Here is a 23,147-nt window from a genome sequence, read left to right as displayed (position 1 = left end):
CTTTGCAAAGAACAGAAGGTAATTAGTCCCTCTACTTAAGGAAGGAAGTATGAGATTCTTTTGAAACTGGGATGTTTGTTGTAAAGATGAACAAGATATAAACCTACTACATACAAATGGACAGGAAGGAAGCTAGGCAGTTTTAGCTTCAGCATGAAATGGAGGGGGATAAAGTCTCCCCTGAGAATTCATAAGCACATGTTGATTTGAGATCCATGTTAATTGTCTTTGTGCCCCTCCTCAAAAACTTCAAGTTGGGAATTTAATTAAAATGGTTAAAGGATACTAGTATGTCCAGGTTGAAATAAATGCAGATCAGATCTGAAGGGATGCAACTTAGCTTAGACTCCAAATGATAACCACAGATAAAGTTCCAAGGTGTACAGGCTCACAATCAAAAATTACAAATACACAAGGAAACATGCACCATTAGTGAGAATCAACAGAAATTATACAGGAGAAACAGAATCTCAAAGACTTCAGGTACTAAGAGAGACAAAATATAAAATAACTATATTTACTGTGTCTTAAATGAAATGTAAGTTTAACAGTGTTCAAGGACTAAAAAGACCATAAAAATGAATAATTAGATTTGATCAAAAGTCAAAGAGGCCAACTAGAAATGAAAATATAACTGAAATGAAAAGCTCAGTGGATGAAATAAGCATCATTGTAAATGCAGTTAAACACAGAAGTGATGAGCTGGAGGATCAGTACCAATAAATCGTTCATAATCCAACACAAAATGACAAAGAAAAAAGTATGAGTGAAACACTGAGCATATTAGAAAGAGAAAATAGGAAGCTAAAGAGTCAGTATGTGAATGAGAATTTTCCAAAATTGTTGAAAAGCATGAATTCTTATATCCAGAAAACTCAACAAATCTTAATCACAGAGAAATCCACAACTGAACACTCAGAATAAAACAGCAGAACCCCAAGGTTAAAACAAAAATCTGAAAAATAACTAAAGAGAAAAGACAAATTATCTGAGAAGAAATAAAGATTAGACTATATTTTAGATAGCTTTTTTATCACTGTGACCAAAAGACCTGACAAGCACAATTTAGAGGAAGAAAAGTTTATTTTGGCTTATGGCTTCAAAGGTTCAGTCCATGGTTAGCTGACTCCATTGCTGTGAGTCTGAGGTGAAGCAGAACGTAATGGTGGAAGAGTATGGTGGAAGAAAGTAGCTCAAGATGGTCTACCAGGGAGCAGAGAAGTTCTGTTCACCAGGAACAAAATATAAACCCCAGTCACACCCCCAGTGATCTACCTCCTCCAGCCACACCCTACCTGCCCAGTTACCACCCAGTTAATCCATTAATACACTGCTTAGATTACAGTTCTCACAATCCAACCATTTTACCCCTGAACGTTCCTGTATTATCTTACATATGAGCTTTTCAGGGACTCTTTCTATTTAAACCATATCAGACTAAGAGATGATTTCTAACTAGCAGCAATGTTTGCCAGAAGATAGTAGAACATTTTAAATATTGGAGATAAATAACATCAATTTAGAATTGTATATTGCAAAACAATTTTTCAAGACCTGGGGGTAAATGAATGCATTTTTCAGACAAACAAAAACTAGACAGTTTATCAGTTGACCCCTGATAAAGGCAATTCCTCAGAATATGCTTTAGAGAAAAGAAAGAATATCTGAACTGGAAAGCAAAGACAGAGAAGGAATACAAGCAAAAATATGGGCAAATGCATGGGTAAATATGAGAAACATGACATGTGAAACAAAAATATTAATATTGACTAGTTTGTGAGATACAAATAATACAATAAAACTAAAATGCAGGACAAAAACTGCATATAAATTTTGAGGAACATAACTATAATGAAAGCATTCTTAAAGTTGTGTTCAAGAGGAGGGCATGGTAAATAGGATGCAGAGATGCTCCCTCTCCCTTCCAAACCATGCATTCTGGCATTTATGACCTTGTTTTATTCCTTATCACACGGCTTTTTACTCAGAGCTGGCCCTGTGTAACCAATACAAAGCAGCAACAGTGATACTCTATTACATCAAGTCTAAGTCACACCAATTCTTGCAACTTCCACTGGGTTAACTAGAACGCTGTCTCCCAGAACCCAGCTACCATACTGATAAAAGTTTGAATCACATGGCTATAAGCAGGTGGTGACTGGACAGCCTCAGCTGAGCTCCCACCATAAACTGTTCACCATGTGACCATGTGAGCAGGTCATTTTAGACATGGAGGATTTATAATGTCCTTAGCCACAGCCACCATTTGATTGCAATCACACAAGAGACCCCAGGTAAAAACAGCTCAGTTGAACTCAGTTAACCCACAGAACCACAAGAGATAATAAAAGTCACTAAACTTTGGGTGGTTTGTTATACATCAGTTGGTAACTGGAACAAAAGGTAAAGATTTTTAGGAATGCATAATATGTCAATGTGGTTAGGATGATCATTAAAAGAAAAGGCACCAAGATTATAATTTCTGATTTATAGAGGGGAAATGGAATGAGAAACTTAAAATATGCCCTGAATCTATAAGGCAAAAAAGAAGAAAAAAGAAACAAAATAAAGGACATGTTAAAATCATATAAGAAGAAGATAGAAAAAAAGTCAACTCTATAATCATAATAAGTGTATTTGGACAGAATTCATCAGTTAAAATATTAATGTGGGCAGATTGGCTGAAAACAAAATAAAAAATTCACAATTTATAGGAAATATACCGATGACATAAAGGCACGGAAGCATTTAAAATAAAAAATTTCTGGAAAAAAGATATGCCACCCATAAACCCATAATCTCATAAAAGTAGGACTAGAACTGCTTTTTTTTTTTGGAGGGGGGGTACTAGGGATTGAACTCATTGGCACTTAACCACTGAGCAACATCCCTAGCCTGTTTTTTAATTTTTTAATTTTTGAGACAGAGTCTGGCTAAGTCGCTTAAGGCCTCACTAAATTGCTGAGGTTGACTTTGAACTTACGATCCTCCTGCCTCACCCTTCTGAGCTACTGGAATTACAGGCATGCGCCTTCATGCCCATCTTAGAACTGCTATTTTAATAATAGTCAAAAATATACTGTAGGGCAAAAAGCATCACCATAGATAAAGTTACTATATGATGATAAAACATTTAGTTCCTGAGGGAGTTATGACAGCTTTAAATTTATATGTTCCTAATGACACAGTCTCAAAATTTATAATACAAAAATCAATAAAACCAAAAAATGAACTAGACCTACTTACCACCATAATGGGAGATTTTAATATATTGTTCTTAATAAATGGGATATCAAGGAACTAAGAATCAGTAGCAATAGAAAAGATTTGTGAAAAGATTTTCACAGCAGCAAAATTAAAGAGCTTGATCTAATAGGCTTATGTAGAATATTATACCCAATAATAAAGAATACAAAATCTTGTTAGGTGTTTTTACATGGAAACATATAAAAACTAACAATCTCTTGAGCTATAAAGCAGGCTCAACAAATTTCACTACTTAGCATCATATATGACACATCCTTTGACCACAATATAATGGAGTTAGAAATAAGTAACAAAAGGATAATTTGGAAACCCCCGAATGGTCAGAATTTTTAAAATGCAGTTATTACATGGGTCACAAAGCAATAGAAAGAAAATTAGAACATACCAAGAGTTGAATGAAAATAAAGAAATATATATTAAATATAATCTAATGCAGCTAAGCAGATATGGAGATTCATTGCTTTGGAAACTTCCACTACTCCTAGTACTCCTCATGTCTTTTTGTATCCTTCCTGCTGCTTTAGACTGCACCCTTAAATCTGGTAAAATAGAATGTGTTGGTGATGGTTCTGTGCTGTTACCAGCCCAAGCATTAAGTTGGTCTGGCAACAAGGCTGACACTAGGGGGAGACAAACAAGCCATTCAGGGACCTCACTTTCAGGTTCTCACTTGTACAAGCTCGAGAGTGAGTACTTCCTTTAATTTTGAAGCCTGGCTGTCTCTTGCTTCATTTCTTCCCATCCCTGCCTTTCAGTTTTTGAGTTGTTCTCTTGGAAGCCTCATACCTCCATGTAACTAGCCTGACTAGTTTGCTGGAGAGACCACGTGGAGAAACCACCAGAAGAGGAAATGTTACAAGAGAAAAAGGATGGAGGAGAATCAAGGAGCCCAGGTCCATAGGTCCTAACTGACTTCTACCCAGTTGAGCCACCCTCCCAAAGGCACACGTGTTGTAGTCTTTCATTTTTCTTTCTTTCTTTTTTTTTTCTTCAGTGATATTGGGGATTGAACCAAGGGCCTCACATGTGCTAGGCAAGTGCTCTACACTGAGCTATATCCCCATTCACTATTTTTCATTTTAGGTAAATCCTGTTCCCCTCACCAGGCCAACCTCAAAGCTTAACAACTTATTTTATAGGCATTTCTAAAAGCAGTGATTCCTTTTATCATCTATTCATTCAATTTTATTTTACTGACTGCCTGTTCAGTCACAGAGATACAGAAATGATAAAACTAAAATGATATTTTGGTTAAAATTATGGCTGAAGTTTAGGGTGAAGATAAGCAGATTGGGTAAGCGTATGAAGGGGGCGCTGAAAGAATCCTCCTTGTTGCAGATGTCAAGAGGGGATGGAGCACTTTCCCAGGCTGCGGGTCTACACGTGATGAACACAAGAAATACTGAGTTTTCTTTTATTCACTTAGTTAAACAAATCAGAAAGTCATCTCCCATTTCACCAAGATTTCTATTAAGTTCACTTAAGTTTTCTTTGTACTTGGAAAATTTCCTAAACCAGTTAAATCAATGAGACATTCATGAAAAGAGCTCTAATTTCCATTGCTGGATAAAATCTTTGAGCTTTAACATAATTTGTGTGAAGTATACATGCATGTATATACATATATATTACACATGTATTCCCTATATGTTAACAGTGCTCTTTTAGTTTGTATTTGGATGATTACAAAGAATAATTTAAAATCCAGCTCTTAAAAATATACCTTCCTTCTCTTTTTCCTCCTTCTTTCCTTTTTTTGCTCCCAGAATGATTTTATCTGTCTTGTAGAGGATGTAATGGGGCTAAGAGTAAGAAGTGGAAATTATATACACAAAAGGATAATGCTGCCAAAGTTACTTTTTATTGCAGTTAGCTATTAGGAAATTGTAGTGCATTTCCCATTGAATCAAAGTTATCCCTGGCTCACTTCCCAGGCCAACCCACAAAAGCTTATTTAATCTATAATGTCTGTGTAGTATGGTACTGTGCTAATTGTACTGTAGAACCCAGCCACCATCCTAAGTTTCCCATGGATAAATGCATTTCAAGTTAAAATTGGGATTCCAGGAAACACATTGTCCTTTGCTTCCCTGAGGCTATGGCAGCTGCCTGTCCCCAATTCTTGCCCACCTCTTCCTTCCCACCATCACCATGGTCGTCATAGCTGACGTGTACAGGGTCTTGTACCATAGATGTTTTCTAATCTTAACTAGAGGGAGGACTTTCAGCCTGAGGTTATGGCTCAGGGGATCTGGGGCAGGAAAATCTAGAAGACCAAGAGCTGGAGGGATAGAAGGAGGAGCAGAGGCTTCAGTGAATCAGGTGGGGAGAAGTTGGGAAGCTATATCCCTTGCTAATGGGTCCCCTGTGTGGATCTATATTCTAGACACCCACGGAACCATCTACTGCCTCCTTTCCTTGATAACCAATGACTGAGTAGGATATCCTTGAACCAGGTGCACCCTTGTTTATCACCCTGTGGCCAAGGGGTATGATCATATGTGACTGCCTGTGTCTTCCTATGAGTAGGTACTGAGATTGACATCCTAAGCACAATGTTTGCCATAGATGCCAGCACAACTGCTAGTACCCAAGGTGATATATGAATGAGTAATTTTTTGGTATTAGTTTTTTACTGACTCTCAAAGAAAATATCCAAAAAGTGCATTGGAAAAATTACAACTCCTGAGCCACTTGCTCTTGTAACTTGAGGGCAATGCACAAGTGCAGAGAAAACTGGCATGAAATTATATGGCTCCACCTTTAGTTCAGACCCTATATAGATATTACATCCCACACCAATGGGTTGTTGTCTCTCCCTCTGGAGATAGCCCGTATTCTCCCTTGAATGCATATCTACTTTCCTCAATAATCCTCTGTCTTTTCCTTTAAAATAAATAAATAAACATTATATCTTAGTTTTTATAGTTACTTCCTATTAATAGTAAGGAATGCTGGTTTTCCATTTATGATACTGATGTAAATTTTCTGTTCAGATATTCTTACTTAAGCCAAAAGTGAATTAATTTGAAGAAAACTAAGTTGAAGCAGGGGAAGTACACATGTGTGAGAGAATGCTGTTTAGTGAACTGTTCTAGTAATGTGATTTGTGTCAAGTAGGAAACAGCAGGTTATAAACAATATGGACTGTGTAATCCCATTTTTAAAAACACACAAAGTATATTTCGATATATAGGACATAATATTTAAGATGTTATTTCAAATTACTTTTTTCTCTTCTTGTTCATATTTTCTCATTTTTGTCTGTGCTGATAATGTATTCTTTCTGCAATAAAAATTAAAAAAGTAACTAGAAAGCATATATAACTTTCTACTTTCCTCCCCTCTTCCTTCCCCCACTCCTCAGCTATGTGCTATCTTCTCTCCTATCTCCTTCAATAAAGAAATTGGGTAACTCCTGATAGCTTTGTTTTTTGAATGAAAGTTTAAATCTTTTTTCTCCAACTTAAGAGACCAGCAGATTTATTTCAGCTGAGAAAGTGAAAGTGCCTTTCAAATTATATTCAAATAGTTCTTCATGTTGTAAACTCTATGCTGGCTCTTAATTCACAGCTCTTACTATCTTGAAGTGCCACAAGACAGAAAAGCAGTTAGCTAGGATCATTGAATAAGTCCCTTTAGGACAGCCACCAGAATAAGAGTTGGAAGCCCTGCTTCTCTTCCCTTGGCTTAATTAAGGCTCTGGGTTGCCTTAGCTTAATCAGGCCATCTCTGTGTCTCTCTTTTCTGTGACTGGATCAAGTGATGCCTCCTATATTCAGATTCCATATGATTTAATTAGCTCAGGGACTCAGAGTTTCGATAAACTGCCTAAAGAAGTTTATTAGAGTTTTGCCTTTGTGCATAGGTGACCAGCTCTTCCTACTTTCCCCAGGATATTTCTGGTTAGCATTGAAAGCCCTATATCCTGGGCATCCCCTCAGTCCTAAGCAAAGAAGGTACAGTTGGTCACCTTAACTTTTCAAACTTTATGCCAACACAGTGGTATTGGCAACATGGAGGGGATAGAAAAACTGCAAATAATTTTCCTAGCAAAATTCTAGGGAAAGGTTATTAGATATTTAATATCATAAACATGACACCTTTCTAGTGAAATGTAATATTAAGTAAAAATGTAGGTACTGGGGTTGTAGCACAGTGATGGAGTGCTTGCTAGCATGTACACGGTCCTGGGTTTGATCACTACCACCATGAAAATACAAAAGATATAAATAAAAATTGACAGCACCAGATGTTCTGAAACATTTACCCCTAATGTTGCTGCAATATCGTTCCCACCTCTTCCAAAGATTATGGACCTCATACATGAGCTATTGTAGGCTAAGGAGGGAAAAATAAACTGTTCTCATTACACTTATCATCATCATCTTTATTCACATATGCAATTTAAATTGTTTCTACAGAGAAAAGGCAAACCTTGCTGTCACCCTCTGCAATGACAAGGAAGAGATCATGGCCCAGGCCACCTTCTTGGACTATCCCAACTGGAATGTTTCCAAGCAGGATGACTGGGTGTCAGTGTTCCGGGAGCTCGACAGTGAAATACCATGCACAGTAAGAAATCATACACTATGCTTATTTGAACAGCCTTAACTTGGAAGGGAGGGGCTGTTTGCAATGCTGTCATTTTGGGTTTTGGACTCAGAAGTCCAAAACTTACGTAGAAAGTGTATGATGTCAGGACAGTTAAAAATGAAGTAAGCTGGTAGGGAGGAAAAGTAGGTGGAGCTTAAGAGGCCAGAAGGCATAGGAAAGGGTAGGTAATAGCCAATGGTCAAGCTGCTGGCAAAGACCAGCTCATGTTCCACCAAAGAGGACTGGAAGCAAGGAATTAGTGGAAGTGTGGGATGTGTGCATCCAGGTTTCACATTTTTCTCTGCATCATCTGTCCTCTTTGATATGCTGCAAAGGCTTGCATCACCTACGCAGTTGCCCTTGTAATGATCACAACGGAGCCTGAAACTTTTTTCGAAGCACCCTCGTGGACTTTGACTCAAGTGGTCTGACAACTGGTCAGCTCAGAGGACTTAGGTCAGTGAATCTCAGGAGTTTGGCCTGGGTACATGGTGTCAAGTCTGAGCTTTCCTTGTACCTGACCTGCCAGAACCTGACCAGGGGCTGGCCCTAATTTTTGTGGTGAGCCAGAGGCTGCAATTCTGAGCAACATCCCTGCTTTTCGATGGAGTTCAACAATATATCCCTGAAGCCCTGATGTCAGAAAAAAGCCAAAATTGGCTTATTTCACTTAGCATGATACTCTCCAGTTCCACCCATTTACCAGAAAATGCCCTAATTTCATTTTTCTTTATGGCTGAGTAATAATCATTGTATATATATACCACCTTTTCTTTATCCATTCATCTGTTGAAGGACACCTGGGTTGTTTTATAGCTTGGCTATTTTGAGTTGAGCTGCTATAAATATTGATGTGGCTGCACTACTGTAGTATGCTGATTTTAAGTCTTTTGGGTATAGACCAAGAAGTGGAATAATGGAGTCAAATGGTGCTACCATTCCAAGTATTCTAAGGAATTTCTGTACTGCTTTCCATAGTGGTTGCACCAATTTGCATTCCCACCAGCAATGTATGTGTATACCTTTCTTCCCACATCCTGGCCAACATTTATTGTTACTTGTATTCTTTATAATTGCCATTCTGACTGGAATGAGATGGAATTTCAGTGTAGTTTTAATTTACATTTGTCTAATTACTAGAGATGTTGAACATTTTTCCATATATTTTTTGATCATTCATATTTCTTCTTCCTGCCTCAACCTCTTGAATAGCTGGGATTACAGGCATGTGCCACTATGTCCAGCTTGTGTTTATTTTACATTTTCATTAGGGCCATAATTGTACCATTTGAAAATTATAAATTAATCAATACTATTATTCACAAACTCTTATCCCTTTTGTTTCTTTTCTTGTTCTCTTAAGATTGTTTTCTTAGATTACTTCCTATACTGTATAGAGCTGGGCTATCCCAATGTGGTAACCAACAGTCACAGGTAGCAATTGGGGATTTGAAATTAGCTAATCTGAACTGAGATATTCTATAAATATGAAATATACACTAAATTTCAAGTATTTAGTAGGATAAAAAGAGTGTGAGGGACTGGGGGTGTGGCTCAGTGATAGTGTGCTCACCTACCATGTGTGAGACCCTGGGTTTGATCCTCAGCACCACATAAAAAAATAAAAAGTAAATTAAAGGTATTGTGTCCACCTACAACTAAAAAAAATTTAAAAAAGAGTGTGAGGTATCTTGTTGATAATTTTGTATTATTTTTATTTAAATGATAATTTAAATGTGCCAGATTAAATAAAATATATTTAAAATTCATTGTACTTCTTTTTCTTTTTAATGTGTCTTCTAGAAAATTTTAAATTGAATTTAAAATTGCATTTTGGCTTCCTTTTGTGACTCATATTATTTTTCTATTGGGCAGTGCTTTAAGCCTTACTGTATTTTCTGTGCCAGGAGCATTAGCAACTGAAGTAATGATTTTTATCCTTAAAGTTATTTAGAAAATAAATCTTGAATTATATTTCTGATAGAAGAGAGAATTTGGGAGAAAAATCAAGCAGGTAATAAACCACGTGCTGCCAAGTTCAATCTTATCCAGAATGTAAAGCAAATTTTTAAGGATTATTGGGTTAATTCATACAAAATGCTTAAATCTTGTCATTGTTGTCTTTGTTGCTATTATCTGGACTTTTGGGTTTGTACTGTTTGCCTTTTGGGAGTTTTCAAGCTTCTCTTGTCATATTGTGCAAAGTACAATTGTTTCTAAGCACTCTGAAGTCACACACCATTCAGCAGGAGTAGAACTGAGGCACACAAATGTGTAGTTGGTAACCCAAGGCCATTTAGAGAACTACAGTCAGCCCTCTGTATCTACAGGTTCCACATCTGTGGATTCCACCAACTTCACATGGAAAATATTTGGGAAAAAATTACATCTGTACTGAACATGTACAGACTTTTTTCTTGCCATTATTCCCTGAATAATACAGTATAACAAGTATTTACATAACTGTATACATTGTATTAGGTATTACAAGTAATCAAGAGATTATGTAAAAAATAGGGGAGGATATTTGTAGGTTATATGCAATACTACATCATTTTATACAAGTGACTTGAGCATTCATGGATTTTAGTATCTGGAAGGTTCTGGTAACAATCTTCACTGATACACAGGATCAACTGTACCCAGGACACAAGAAACACAGACAGACACACACTGTGCTGAGGGAAGTGTGAGCTCTGCCCTTGCCAGTCAACCGCCTCACATTTGCACTCTTGTAAACACATGGAACTACTATTCATTACTTAGGACATTCAAACAGTTTTCAAAAGTTATATGAAATACTTTAAAAAGTGGGGAAATTTAATCTGAAAATCAGGTTGGAATCTTGCAATTTTGAGCTTTCAGTTTCCAGGTTGTTTGGATCCCAAGAGTAATATTTGATTCAGACTCTGAGAATGTTGAACAAAACAAGCCTTTGGAATCCTGACGTGGCATCTGCCTTCCATCATTCAATTTCATAAGAGAATCTTTCCCTCATGTTCCGTGAATGGAGTAGCAGCTGCTGACTTGGGAGCCCCCAGGGAAAGGGCGATTGTCTTTCCCTTGGCATAGACACCCCTGAAGACAAGACTACAGAGTTAATCAATTTCACTCCCCTGCAGGCTCTTCCCTGCCCACAGCTTATCCATGAGGGCAGAAGGAAGGGTTGGGCACTCTGGACTCATTTATGATCCGTTTTTCCTTGAATAATTCTGAGTGAGGAGGACAGAAGGCAGCAAACTATGTTGGTGAAATGTCTCATATGTTGGTGAAATGCCTGGGTATCTCATCACTTAATAAAAACATCATCCACAAATGCTGGGCAGCTTTGCATCTGTGTCTGCCCTGAGTCTTCCTCCCACCCTGCCATGACCCAGCCTGAATGCTGACTCAGCTTTTAATCCATATTCTCTTTCTGTCTGCAGCCTCTGAATACATTGTTCATGCACCTCTTTGTGGCTGTGGATGAGTTTTCCATTGGTTGTTGCAAAGAGATTATTCGGTGAGTGTACGTGGCCTTCCAGATGCTGAACAGGAAAGAGGCCATGTGGACATTTCAAATATTTTTTAAATGATGTGAAATTCTTTGGGATATTTAATTTGCTTGTACTTCAGAGCTGTATTAAAGCTTTTACTTATATAGCACTGATATTTCTGAAAAGAAAATAATCTTAATTCTCTGTACTCTCCATTCAGCCCACATCTTTTACTGCAAACAGGTAGCACAGTTATTTAAAAAAATTAAAGGGGATTAGGGAAGAGTAGAGAGTCATAAGTTTGGGTGTTTTTAAAAATAGATTTCCTCAATCTTATCTTTAGAAATATTTATTGACATGACAGACTGCAGAAGCATCCTGAATAATTGGGTGCATGGGAGGATGATCAGCAGGCCCATTGGGTTGTGGTGATGCATCTCTGACAGCCTGTACAGACCTTTGGAGAGGTTCTCAGCTTTCAAGTCACTTTGTAATGTCACACCAGACCATCCAGATGCCAGGTCAAAGGTTAATATCAGCCGAAATCTGGTGTGCCGCATGGACATGGTGCCCTTTATTCTCTCTACCTAAATGAGACAGACAGAAAAGGGGCCCTTTGGAATCCAAGGAAAAATAGAGAAGAAAAAGAAATTGCTTTTGCAGTCAGGGAGCAGAGGAGCCCCTGTGGATTTCTGGACATCACATTTTTTTCAGTAGTGGCATTTGTCTCCATAAGGTGCCAGCAAATGGGATTGCTTTGCTATTAACACCTGTATCAACCTCTCCTTCCTTTCTAGGAGCGTGTTTAAAGCAGTGCCAGAACTGCACTTCATATTTCTCATAGTGCCATCCTACATGAGCCTAGGTAAGGTTCCCTCAGCCAACCCCTGCTCCCAGCAACAGGGAACTCATGGTGCTCTTGGGAATGGGAAAGAAGACTGGTCTCTAAGTCCTAAGCTTATCAAGCACATACTTAATTATAACCATTCAGACACAATTTATTTTTTATTTGTTCTAATTAGTTATATATGACCATAGAATGCACTTTGACACATCATACATAAATGGAGTATAAACTTCTCATTCTTCTGGTTGTACATGATGTAGAAATGCATTGGTTGCATAATCATATATGTACAAAGGGTAATAATGTCAGATTCATTCTACTATCCTTCCTATCCCCATGCCCCCTCCCCTCCCTTCACTCCCCTCTACCTAATCCAAAGTTACTCTGTTCTTCCCTAACCACCCACTGCCCTTATTGTGAATTAGCATCCACATATTAGAGAAAATATTCAGTCTTTGGTTTTGGGGGATTGGCTTATTTTACTGAGCATGATATTCTCCAGCTCCATTCATTTACTAACAAATGCCATAATTTCATTCTTCTTTAAGGCCAATATTCCATTGTGTATACATACCTCATTTTCTTTATTCATTCATCTGTTAGAATGTAAACTGCATTTTGTTCTGAAATGCTGAAATGAGGACACATTTCTTTCTTTCTGTGACTTAGGCTCAACTCTTGTAACAGTGTTTGACCAAGTGGGGAATGTCCCAACTCTGACATATGAGGAGGACTTCACGGTACATATATGTCACAGGCACAACCACTACCCTCAGCTGCACATTCGCAAAGCCAGGTATAGTTGAACTAATGCCTCAAGTAACCTAAGCTTCGTGGGGGTAGTCACACCCCACGAAAGTCTTTAAATGACCAATTCTTACTCTAAGTGATCATAAGTCACTTGGATTAAGTTGTTTGTTTGTTTGATACTCATAAATGTATCGTCCCTTGAATGAAATAGGTCTGCAGTACTGTCTGGTGATTCTCATTTGGTGCTGTGTGCCAGGTGATTCTGAAAATTACATAGTCCTTGTTCACACACAGATGCAAAATAACTTTCAAATAAAACAAACTTAAAAATGAAGTTGCCTATTTAATTTTATACAGATAATACCTATCTGTATTCTGACATTCAGCGAATGAGGATGCTATTGATCCCAAAGAAGTTTTTTGAGGTGAAGGTCCTTGCTGTCAGTGTTCCCCTTGCCATGTCTCAAGTGCAGCAACCTTAAGGGGATGGCTGTGGCAAATTGCATTTTTCAAAAACAGCCCAACACCAGCTCCCACCCCAGGGTCTGGTCTGGTCCCTCTTTAAAATGAAGAGTTAGACAGGAGAGATCAAATTGCAGTGGGCTGAATAAATGAAGGTAAGGAAATGAAGACAAGGGGACAGTTGACTGCTCTTTAGAGAAGTTTTCTGGAGAGTGAAAGCAGAGGAGGAGGCCAGAAATTTACCTGCAGATGCTGAATGGTATGCAAACAGTGTAACACTGTTATGTTTTTATTTTCTGTGTAGAGAATTTAATTTGCATTTGGAGAGCCTAAGGGCAATGTGTGTAAAAAATGCTCACCATGGAGGAGAGTAACTTCAGATAACAAATTATCCACGTGCTTCAGGACAACAGATAAGGCAGTTCTCCTAGGAAACTGTTTCTTTACTTTCTTTTTTAAAAAATTTGTTTTAGTTGTTGGTGGACCTTTATTTTTGAAATTTATTTGTATGTGGTGCTTAGAATCAAACCCAGTGCCTCACACATGCTAGGAAAGCGCTCTATCACTGAGCTACAACCCCAGCCCTCTTTCTTTTCTTATTAATAGGTAAGTTATAATTATAACTTCTCTCCTTATAAAACCCTTTTGATCATGATACAAATACTAGTGCAACCAAAGAGGAATTTTGTGAGTGGAATAACATATTTTAATTGATTCCCTCACTCTCTTCAAATCCTTGTTCCTGATTTTTCTCATTAGTGCCCGCAGAGACAAATAGGGTCTCTGCTCTTTAGGAAATTACATTCTTTAAGGAAATTTTATTTTAAAAGTATTCACAAGTAGACAGTTTCTTATTGTGAGCAAGTTCTGTAAATTAATTACTTAGGATCTTATAAGTAGTCTAGTAGTTGCTAAACTTTCTTAATTTTGTTTTAAAATCTTTTCCCCCTGCCGTATGCTACTTGTTCTGGAAGATGAATTAGTAAATTAATTATATTCTCAAATCACAAAAATTGTAACAATACAAAAATTCATTTTTCTATGTGAGTACATAACTGTCACACATATATAAGCACTGTCAACTCCATACCTGCAGCTTCAGTCTCTGTGTATTCAGCCAACCACAGATCAAAAATATTTGGGAATGCCATCTGTACTGAACATGTACAGGCTTTTTTCCTTCTCATTCCTTAAACTATACAGTGTAACAACTGTTTATATAGTATTTACATTGGTGATGTAGAGATGATTTAAAGTATACAAAAGGATATACCTAGCTTAAGTGCAAATACCAGGCCATTTTATTTAAAAGATTTGAGCATCCTCAGATTTTGATATTTTGTGGGGCAGAGGGTGGGGGTCTAGAACCAATCTCACATGAATGCCAAAGGATGACTGTATGTGTACGTGTATATACATGCATACATACTCAGTGTATGTATGTATGTATGCGTGTTCTCTCTGTAAATATGTGTTGTATCTTCCTATCTACATACAGATAGATATACACGCAGTAGTGTGATCATATATTCATTAATTGTATTTTTCACTTAATAAAGCAGCTCATCATCTTCACAGATGAATTTTATTCTTTTAAATGACTGTCCGCCCATGATGGATTAGGTATTCTGTGGCTGTAGTATATTTCATTTTGTTATTCCTTATTTATGGAAATTTAAGTCATTTCATCTTTAAAACAAATAATACCATGGCAAATAACCATGTACACATATCATCAAGTCTTCAGGCTATTTTTTTCTATAGCTTAAGTACCTAGAAATGGAATTTATGGGTAAGAAGTACCCAGATATTTGTATAAGTACTAAGATTTTTAAAATAAATACTATCAAATTATTAAATCAGAATTTCATGTCAGTTTATATTCCAGCCAATAGAATTCTGTGTTCTTACAGCCTCATCAATGCTAGGTATTTTTAGTTATTAAAATTGTTTCTAATCTGTTAGACCAAAACAGTATTTTGTTGTAAACAGCATTCATTCAAATACATGTGAATTTGGGTGCAATTTTACAGATTTCATTTAAAATGAACAAAATATTAGAATTTAAAGTAGTTTCCAGCTTAGAAATTATCCTGATAAATGTGTCTGCAATACAGAAAAATTCTTTTTTTTTTTTTATTTTTTATTTTTTTTATTGTAAACAAATGGGATACATGTTGTTTCTCTGTTTGTACATGGCGTAAAGGCATACCATTTGTGTAATCATAAATTTACATGGAGTAATGTTGTTTGGTTCATTCTGTTATTTTTTCCCTTCCCCCCACCCCTCCCACCCCTCTTTACCCTCTATACAGTACTTCCTTCCTCCATACTTGCCCCCCTCCCTAACCCTAACTCTAACCCTAACACTAACCCTTCCCTCCCCCCCATTATGTGTCATCCTCCACTTATTAGCGATATCATTCGTCCTTTGGCTTTTTGAGATTGGCTTATCTCACTTAGCATGATATTCTCCAATTTCATCCATTTGACTGCAAATGCCATAATTTTATCATTCTTTATGGCTGAGTAATATTCCATTGTATATATATACCACGATTTCTTTATCCACTCATCAATTGAAGGGCATCTAGGTTGGTTCCACAGTCTGGCTATTGTGAATTGAGCAGCTATGAACATTGATGTGGCTGTGTCTCTGTAGTATGCTGATTTTAAGTCCTTTGGGTATAGGCCAAGGAGTGGGATAGCTGGGTCAAATGGCAGGTCCATTCCAAGTTTTCTAAGGAATCTCCACACTGCTTTCCAGAGTGGCTGCACTAATTTGCAGCCCCACCAGCAATGTATGAGTGTACCTTTCTCCCCACATCCTCGCCAACACCTGTTGTTGCTCGTATTCTTGATAATCGCCATTCTAATTGGGGTGAGATGGAATCTTAGGGTGGTTTTGATTTGCATTTCTCTTATTACTAGAGATGTTGAACATTTTTCCATATGTTTGTTGATTGCTTGTAGATCTTCTTCTGTGAAGTGTCTATTCATTTCCTTAGCCCATTTGTCGACTGGATTATTTGAATTCTTGGAGTAGAGTTTTTTGAGTTCTTTAGAGATTCTGGAGATTAGTGCTCTATCTGAAGTATGATTGGCAAAGATATTCTCCCATTCTGTAGGCTCTTTCTTTGCATTGCTGATAGTTTCCTTTGCTGAGAGAAAGCTTTTTAGTTTAAATCTATCCCAGTGGTTGATTCTAGCTTTTATTTCTTGTGCTATGCGAGTCCTGTTAAGGAAGTCTGATCCTAGACCAACAAGGTGAAGATTTGGACCTACTTTTTCTTCTATAATCTGCAGGGTCTCTGGTCTGATTCCGAGGTCCTTAATCCATTTTGAGTTTAGTTTCGTGCATGGTGAGAGATATGGGTTTAGTTTCATTCTGTTGCATATGGATTTCCAATTCTCCCAGCACCATTTGTTGAAGAGGCTATCTTTTCTCCATTGCATATTTTTGGCACCTTTGTCTACTATGAGAAAATTGTATTTATTTAGGTTTGTGTCCGTGTCCTCTATTCTATACCATTGATCTACCTTTCTATTTTGGTACCAATACCATGCTGTTTTTGTTACTATTGCTTTGTAGTAGAGTTGAAGATCTAGTATTGCAATACCCCCTGTTTCACTCTTCCTGCTAAGGATTGCTTTAGCTATTCTGGGTTTCTTATTCTTCCAGATGAATTTCATAATTGCTTGCTCTATTTCTGTAAGGTACGTCATTGGGATTTTAATTGGAATTGCATTGAATTTGTATAGCACTTTAGGTAGTTTGGCCATTTTGACAATATTAATTCTTCCTATCCAAGAACATGGAAGATCTTTCCATCTTCTAAGGTGTTCTTTAATTTCTTTCTTTAGTGTTGTATAGTTCTCATTGTAGAGGTCTTTCACCTCTTTTGTGAGATTGATTCCCAAGTATTTTATTTTTTTCGAGGCTATTGTGAATGGGGTAGTTTTCCTAATTTCTCTTTCTGAAGATTCATCACTTATGTATAAAAATGCGTTGGATTTATGGGCATTGATCTTGTAACCTGCTACTTTACTGAATTCACTTATGAGTTCCAAGAGTTTTCTGGTGGAATTTCCAGGTTCCTCTAAATATATAATCATGTCATCAGCGAACAGGGATAGTTTGAGTTCTTCTTTCCCAATTCGTATCCCTTTAATCTCTTTGGTTTGTCTAATTGCTCTGGCCAGAGTCTCAAGAACGATGTTGAATAGAAGTGGTGAAAGAGGGCATCCCTGCCTTGTTCCAGTTTTTAGGGGGAATGCTTTCAGTTTTTCACCATTTAGAATGATATTAGCCATGGGCTTAGCATAAATGGCCTTTACAATGTTAAGAAATGTTCCCACTATCCCTATTTTTTCTAGTGTTTTGAGCATGAAGGGGTGCTGTATTTTATCAAATGCTTTTTCTGCATCTATTGAAATAATCATGTGATTCTTGACTTTAAGTCTATTAATGTGGTGAATTACGTTTATTGATTTCCTGATGTTGAATCAACCTTGCATCCCTGGGATGAAACCAACTTGATCATGGTGCACTATCTTCTTAATATGTTTTTGTATGCGATTTGCTAAAATTTTGTTGAGAATTTTTGCATCGATGTTCATTAAGGATATTGGTCTGAAATTTTCTTTCCTTGATGAGTCTCTGTCTGGTTTAGGTATCAGGGTGATATTGGCTTCATAGAATGAGTTTGGGAGGGTTCCCTCCTCTTCTATTTTATGGAATACTTTGAGAAGTATTGGAATGAGCTCTTCTTTAAAGGTTTTGTAGAACTCGGCTGAGAACCCATCTGGTCCCGGACTTTTCTTTGTTGGTAGGCTTTTGATGACTTCTTCTATTTCAGTACTTGAAATTGGTCTATTTAAATTGTTTATGTCCTCCTCGTTCAGTTTAGGCAATTCATATGTCTCTAGAAACCTGTTGATGCCTTCAAAATTTTCTATTTTGTTGGAGTATAGATTTTCAAAATAGCTTCTAATTATGTTTTGTATTTCCATCCTGTCTGTTGTGATATTTCCTTGTTCATTCCGAATTTTAGTGATTTGGGTTTTCTCTCGTCTTCTCTTTGTTAGTGTGGCTAAAGGTTTATCAATTTTGTTTATTTTTTCGAAGAACCAACTATTTATTTTGTCAATTTTTTGTATTGTTTCTTTTGTTTCAATTTCATTGATTTCAGCTCTGAGTTTAACTATTTCCTGTCTTCTACTACTTTTGGTGCTGTTCTGTTCTTCTTTTTCTAGGGCTTTGAGCTGTCGTGTTAGGTCGTTTATTTGTTGAGTTTTACTTCTTTTATTAAATGCGCTCCATGAAATAAATTTCCCTCTAAGTACTGCTTTCATAGTGTCCCAGAGATTTTGATATGATGTTTCTTTGTTCTCATTTACCTCTAAGAATTTTTTAATTTCCTTCCTAATATCTTCTGTTATCCATTCATCATATAATAGCATATTGTTTAATCTCCAGATGTTGGAATAGTTTCTGTGTTTTACTCTTTCATTTATTTCTTACTTCAATCCATATGATCTGATAGAATACATGCTAGTGTCTCTATCTTCTTGTATTTGCTAACATTAGCTTTGTGGCATAATATATGGTCTATTTTAGAGAAGGATCCATGTGCTGCTGAGAAGAAAGTGTATTTGCTCTTGGTTGGATGGTATATTCTATAAATGTCCATTAAGTCTAAATTATTGATTGTGTTATTGAGATCTATGGTTTCTTTGTTCAATTTTTGTCTGGAAGATCTGTCCAGTGGTGAGAGAGGCGTGTTAAAATCACCTAGTATTATTGTGTTATGGTCTATTTGGTTTCTGAAATTGAGAAGGATTTGTTTGACATACATGGATGAGCCACTGTTTGGGGCATAGATGTTTATGATTGTTATATCTTGCTGATTTATGCTTCCCTTAAGCAGTATGAAATGACCTTCTTTATCCCTTCTGACTAACTTTGGCTTGAAGTCCACATTATCTGAAATGAGGATGGATACTCCAGCTTTTTTGCTGAGTCCATGTGCATGGTATGTTTTTCCCCATCCTTTCACCTTTAGTCTATGGGTATCTTTTTCTATGAGGTGAGTCTCTTGCAGGCAACATATTGTTGGATCTTTCTTTTTAATCCAATCTGCCAGTCTATGTCTTTTGATTGATGAATTCAGGCCATTAACATTCAGGGTTATTATAGAGATATGATTTGGTTTCCCGGTCATTTGGTTCATTTTTTAGATTTTATTTATTTATTTGTTTGACACAACTTGTTTCCTCCTTTATTTGACAATTCCTTTAGGATAATTCCTCCCTTTGCTGATTTGCTTCTTTGTTTTTCATCTCTTCCTCATGGAATATTTTGCTGAGAATGTTCTGTAATGCTGGCTTTCTTTTTGTAAATTCTTTTAGCTTTTGTTTATCATGGAAGGATTTTATTTCATCGTCAAATTTGAAGGTAAGTTTTGCTGGGTATAAGATTCTTGGTTGGCATCCATTTTCTTTCAGGGCTTGAAAAATGTTGTTTCAGGCCCTTCTAGCTTTTAGGGTCTGGATTGAAAAATCTGCTGATATCCATATTGGTTTCCCCCTGAATGTAATTTGGTTCTTTTCTCTCACAGCCTTTAAAATTCTGTCTTTATTTTGTATGTTCGGTATTTTCATTATAATGTGCCTTGGTGTGGGTCTGTTGTAATTTTGTGTATTTGGAGTCCTATAAGCCTCTTGAACTTGATTTTCCATTTCATTCTTCAGATTTGGGAAATTTTCTGATATTATTTCATTGAATAGGTTGTTCATTCCTTTGGTTTGTTTCTCTAAGCCTTCCTCAATCCCAATAATTCTTAAATTTGGCCTTTTCATGATATCCCATAGTTCTTGTAGATTCTGTTCATGATTTCTTACCATCTTCTCTGTTTGTTCAACTTTGTTTTCAAGGTTAAATATTTTGTCTTCAATGTCTGAGGTTCTGTCTTCCAGGTGTTCTATCCTATTGGATATGCTTTCTATGGAGTTCTTAATTTGGTTTATTGTTTCCTTCATGTTAAGGATTTCTGTTTGGTTTTTTTTTCAATATCTCTAACTCTTTATTGAAATGATCTTTTGCTTCCTGTATTTGCTCTTTTAACTGTCGATTGGTGCGATCAATCAATGCTTGCATTTGCTCTTTCATCTCATCATTTAGTGGGTGCATTTGCTCTTTCATCTCATCGTTTGCTTCTCTGATCATTTTAATTATGTACATTCTGAACTCCTTTTCTGTCATTTCTTCTGCCATGCTGTCACTGGGTTTTATTGATGTAACATCTAGATTTGTTTGCAGCATTTTCTTTCCTTGTTTTCTCATATTGTTCAGGTATCAGAGGACCGCTGAGATATTGCAGATTTCCTCTATTGACTTACAATGTCCCTGAAGATTTCTATATATATCCCCCCTTAACCTTCAGTAGGCTGAAGTCTTGGAGGAAGTTGATAATGCAGTGCTCCACAAGGAAGCTGCCTCTCTAGGAGTGGTGGCCTTCAGGTGGGGTATAATCCCTGCTAGTGGGCAGAGGTGCCTCCACTTGTTGACCAATGGTCATCCAAAGGGGACCTAGGCTGTGGGCTGAGGCAAGGCCTGTTTGGGCCTGAGTCTCTGGTTTTACCGTCCTTGTGGGGAAACCTCACCCAGCAGGGAAGACTCACCCGGTGGGGAGGTCTCGCTGGTCAGTTCCCTCCTAGAGGTTCCCCTCAATTTACAGCTACCGCCTGGGCTGGGCTGCCTTCCTCTGCAAAGTTTTCAGGGGCCCGGCCCTACCTCCTGGGCCTGGGAGCCTCACCCTTTGCAGATGACTCTCCTTAGGCTGCCCTTCCTCAGAGAATCTGCCCGCAGGCCTGGAACCTTCGCTCCGCCCTAAGCCTGTCTCTGTGCGGCTCTTCCACCAAGAAGCCTCCTAGATCCTGGGACCCTGCTCTGCACCTAATCGCCTGGCTATGCGGCCCCTCCTCTGAGCAGCCACCTGGGGCCCTGTACAATCGCTCTGAATCCCAGAGACCCGTCACACGCCTCTTCCTCCAGACAGCCGCCCAGTATTCCGGTGGGGTCACTAGGAGTCCAAGAAACTCACTGCATGCCTCCACCTCCACCAACCACCCGTAGCCCTGGGCAATCAATCACTCCGAGTCGAAGTGATCCTCCCGGTTCCTCCTTCTTCTCCAGATAACCCCCGGGGTGTTCAGGAGCGGTTGCTCTGAGTGGCTCTGAGTCCACGTGACCCGCAGCACAGGTCCTCTGGGCAACCGCCCGGAGCTCTGGTGTGGCCACTCAAGACCAAGCGTCCCACCACGCTTCTCCTCCAGGCAGCCCCCCTGTGTTCAGGAGCTGTCACTTTAAGTCCAAACAACTCACCACTCGCCTTCTCCTCTGAGCAGCCGCCTGGAGCGCTAATGCAGTCACTGCGAGTCCAAAGGACCCGCCGCGCTCCTCCTCCTCCTCCTCCTACTCCTCCGGGCAGGCCCCGGGGTTCAGAAGTGGTCTGAGTCCAAACAGCTCGCCAGGCAGCCCCTCCTCTGGCAACTGCCTGTAGCTCTGGTGTAGTCACCCCGAATCCAAGCAGCCGCGCTCCTCTTCCTCCTCCTCATCCTCAGGGCAGGCCCCGGGGTTCAGAAGCGTCGTTCTGAGTCCAAACAGCTCGCCGCGCGGCTTCTCCTCTGGCAACCGCCTGTAGCTCCGGTGCAGTCACTCTGAATCCAAGTGGCCATGCTCCTCCTCCTCCTCAGGGCAGGCCCCGGTGTCCTGAGTCCACACAGCTCTCCTCGCCACTCTTCCCCTGGGCAGCAGCCGGAGCCCCAGTGGTTGCTCCGAGTCCCAGCGCTGTGTCGAACGGCCTCCTTTACGGCGCTCCCAGCTGTCCGAGTTCACTGCTCCAGCGGGGGGAGGGGCGTCTCGCCGGCAGTTCTATTTCACAAAGTTTCCTGCGTTCCGGGACCACCGTCCCATCCGGGATGCCTCCCTAGGGGGTGAGAGTCACCCGGCTGCTTTGAGTTGGTCCCAAGCGTCTCAATATCTCCTCTTTTGAATCCTGAGTCCTGGAGCAACATGAAATGCAGCCACCCTCTACGCTGCCATCTTGAAACCCCCCCCAGAAAAATTCTTTAGAGGAGGTTGAGGGTAATGAATTTGTTATAGGTGAGGGAGGCACATTTCTGAAAGAATCTTATCATCTAGGCATTTGGATTTGGCTGATTATTTTCTTGAGAAACAGTAAGGCTTAAATAATTTCAACATAGACATACAGCAAGTATATATAAAGGAAATATAATTGAACATATGATTATAATGTTATACCTATAGATAGGTAGATATATATACACACATATATACAGAGAGAACATATATATATATATACACACACACACACATATATATACACACACATGCATATGTTTTGTAATAGAAAACTTTTATATAAATCTACTACTACTGAAAGTGACAAGTACAGATGCAGTCCATCTAAAAATCATCTCTTTCTTGTTAGTTTGCTCATTGATTGCCTACTTGCCAGGATCTAAGCTACAAGAGAAAAGGTAGAAGATATGCTTGGCCCAGTACCTGGCTCTTTAGGCAGCATTTGGTAACCAGTGGTTCTGATTTGGTCTTCCTCCTTTCCTCCCTTGATTCTTTCCACCCCACCCTTTTCTGCCTTTTCTCCTCTTGAAAACTTAGTGGGATGGACTCTGACCTTCTGTTGGACAGAGCCCATAAAGCCTGA

At 38.5% G+C, this 23,147-nt stretch overlaps 1 protein-coding gene across 1 annotated transcript in view; it reads left to right on the top strand.

Annotated features, from left to right (window-relative positions):
* CFAP61 (cilia and flagella associated protein 61) overlaps positions 1–23,147 on the top strand; it is a 281,876-nt gene that overhangs the window by 13,035 nt on the left and 245,694 nt on the right. The window contains exons 3-6 of the mRNA XM_079124251.1: positions 7,692–7,842; positions 11,289–11,365; positions 12,137–12,204; positions 12,856–12,982. Coding sequence (XP_078980377.1) covers positions 7,692–7,842; positions 11,289–11,365; positions 12,137–12,204; positions 12,856–12,982 — 423 coding nt within the window. The remainder of the gene's footprint in view (positions 1–7,691; positions 7,843–11,288; positions 11,366–12,136; positions 12,205–12,855; positions 12,983–23,147) is intronic.

Source organism: Sciurus vulgaris, assembly GCF_902686455.1.
Source record: "Sciurus vulgaris genome assembly, chromosome: 2".
Lineage (NCBI taxonomy): Eukaryota > Metazoa > Chordata > Mammalia > Rodentia > Sciuridae > Sciurus > Sciurus vulgaris.
Note: the sequence above shows the minus strand (reverse complement) of the source record. Positions and strands in the feature narration are given on the sequence as shown.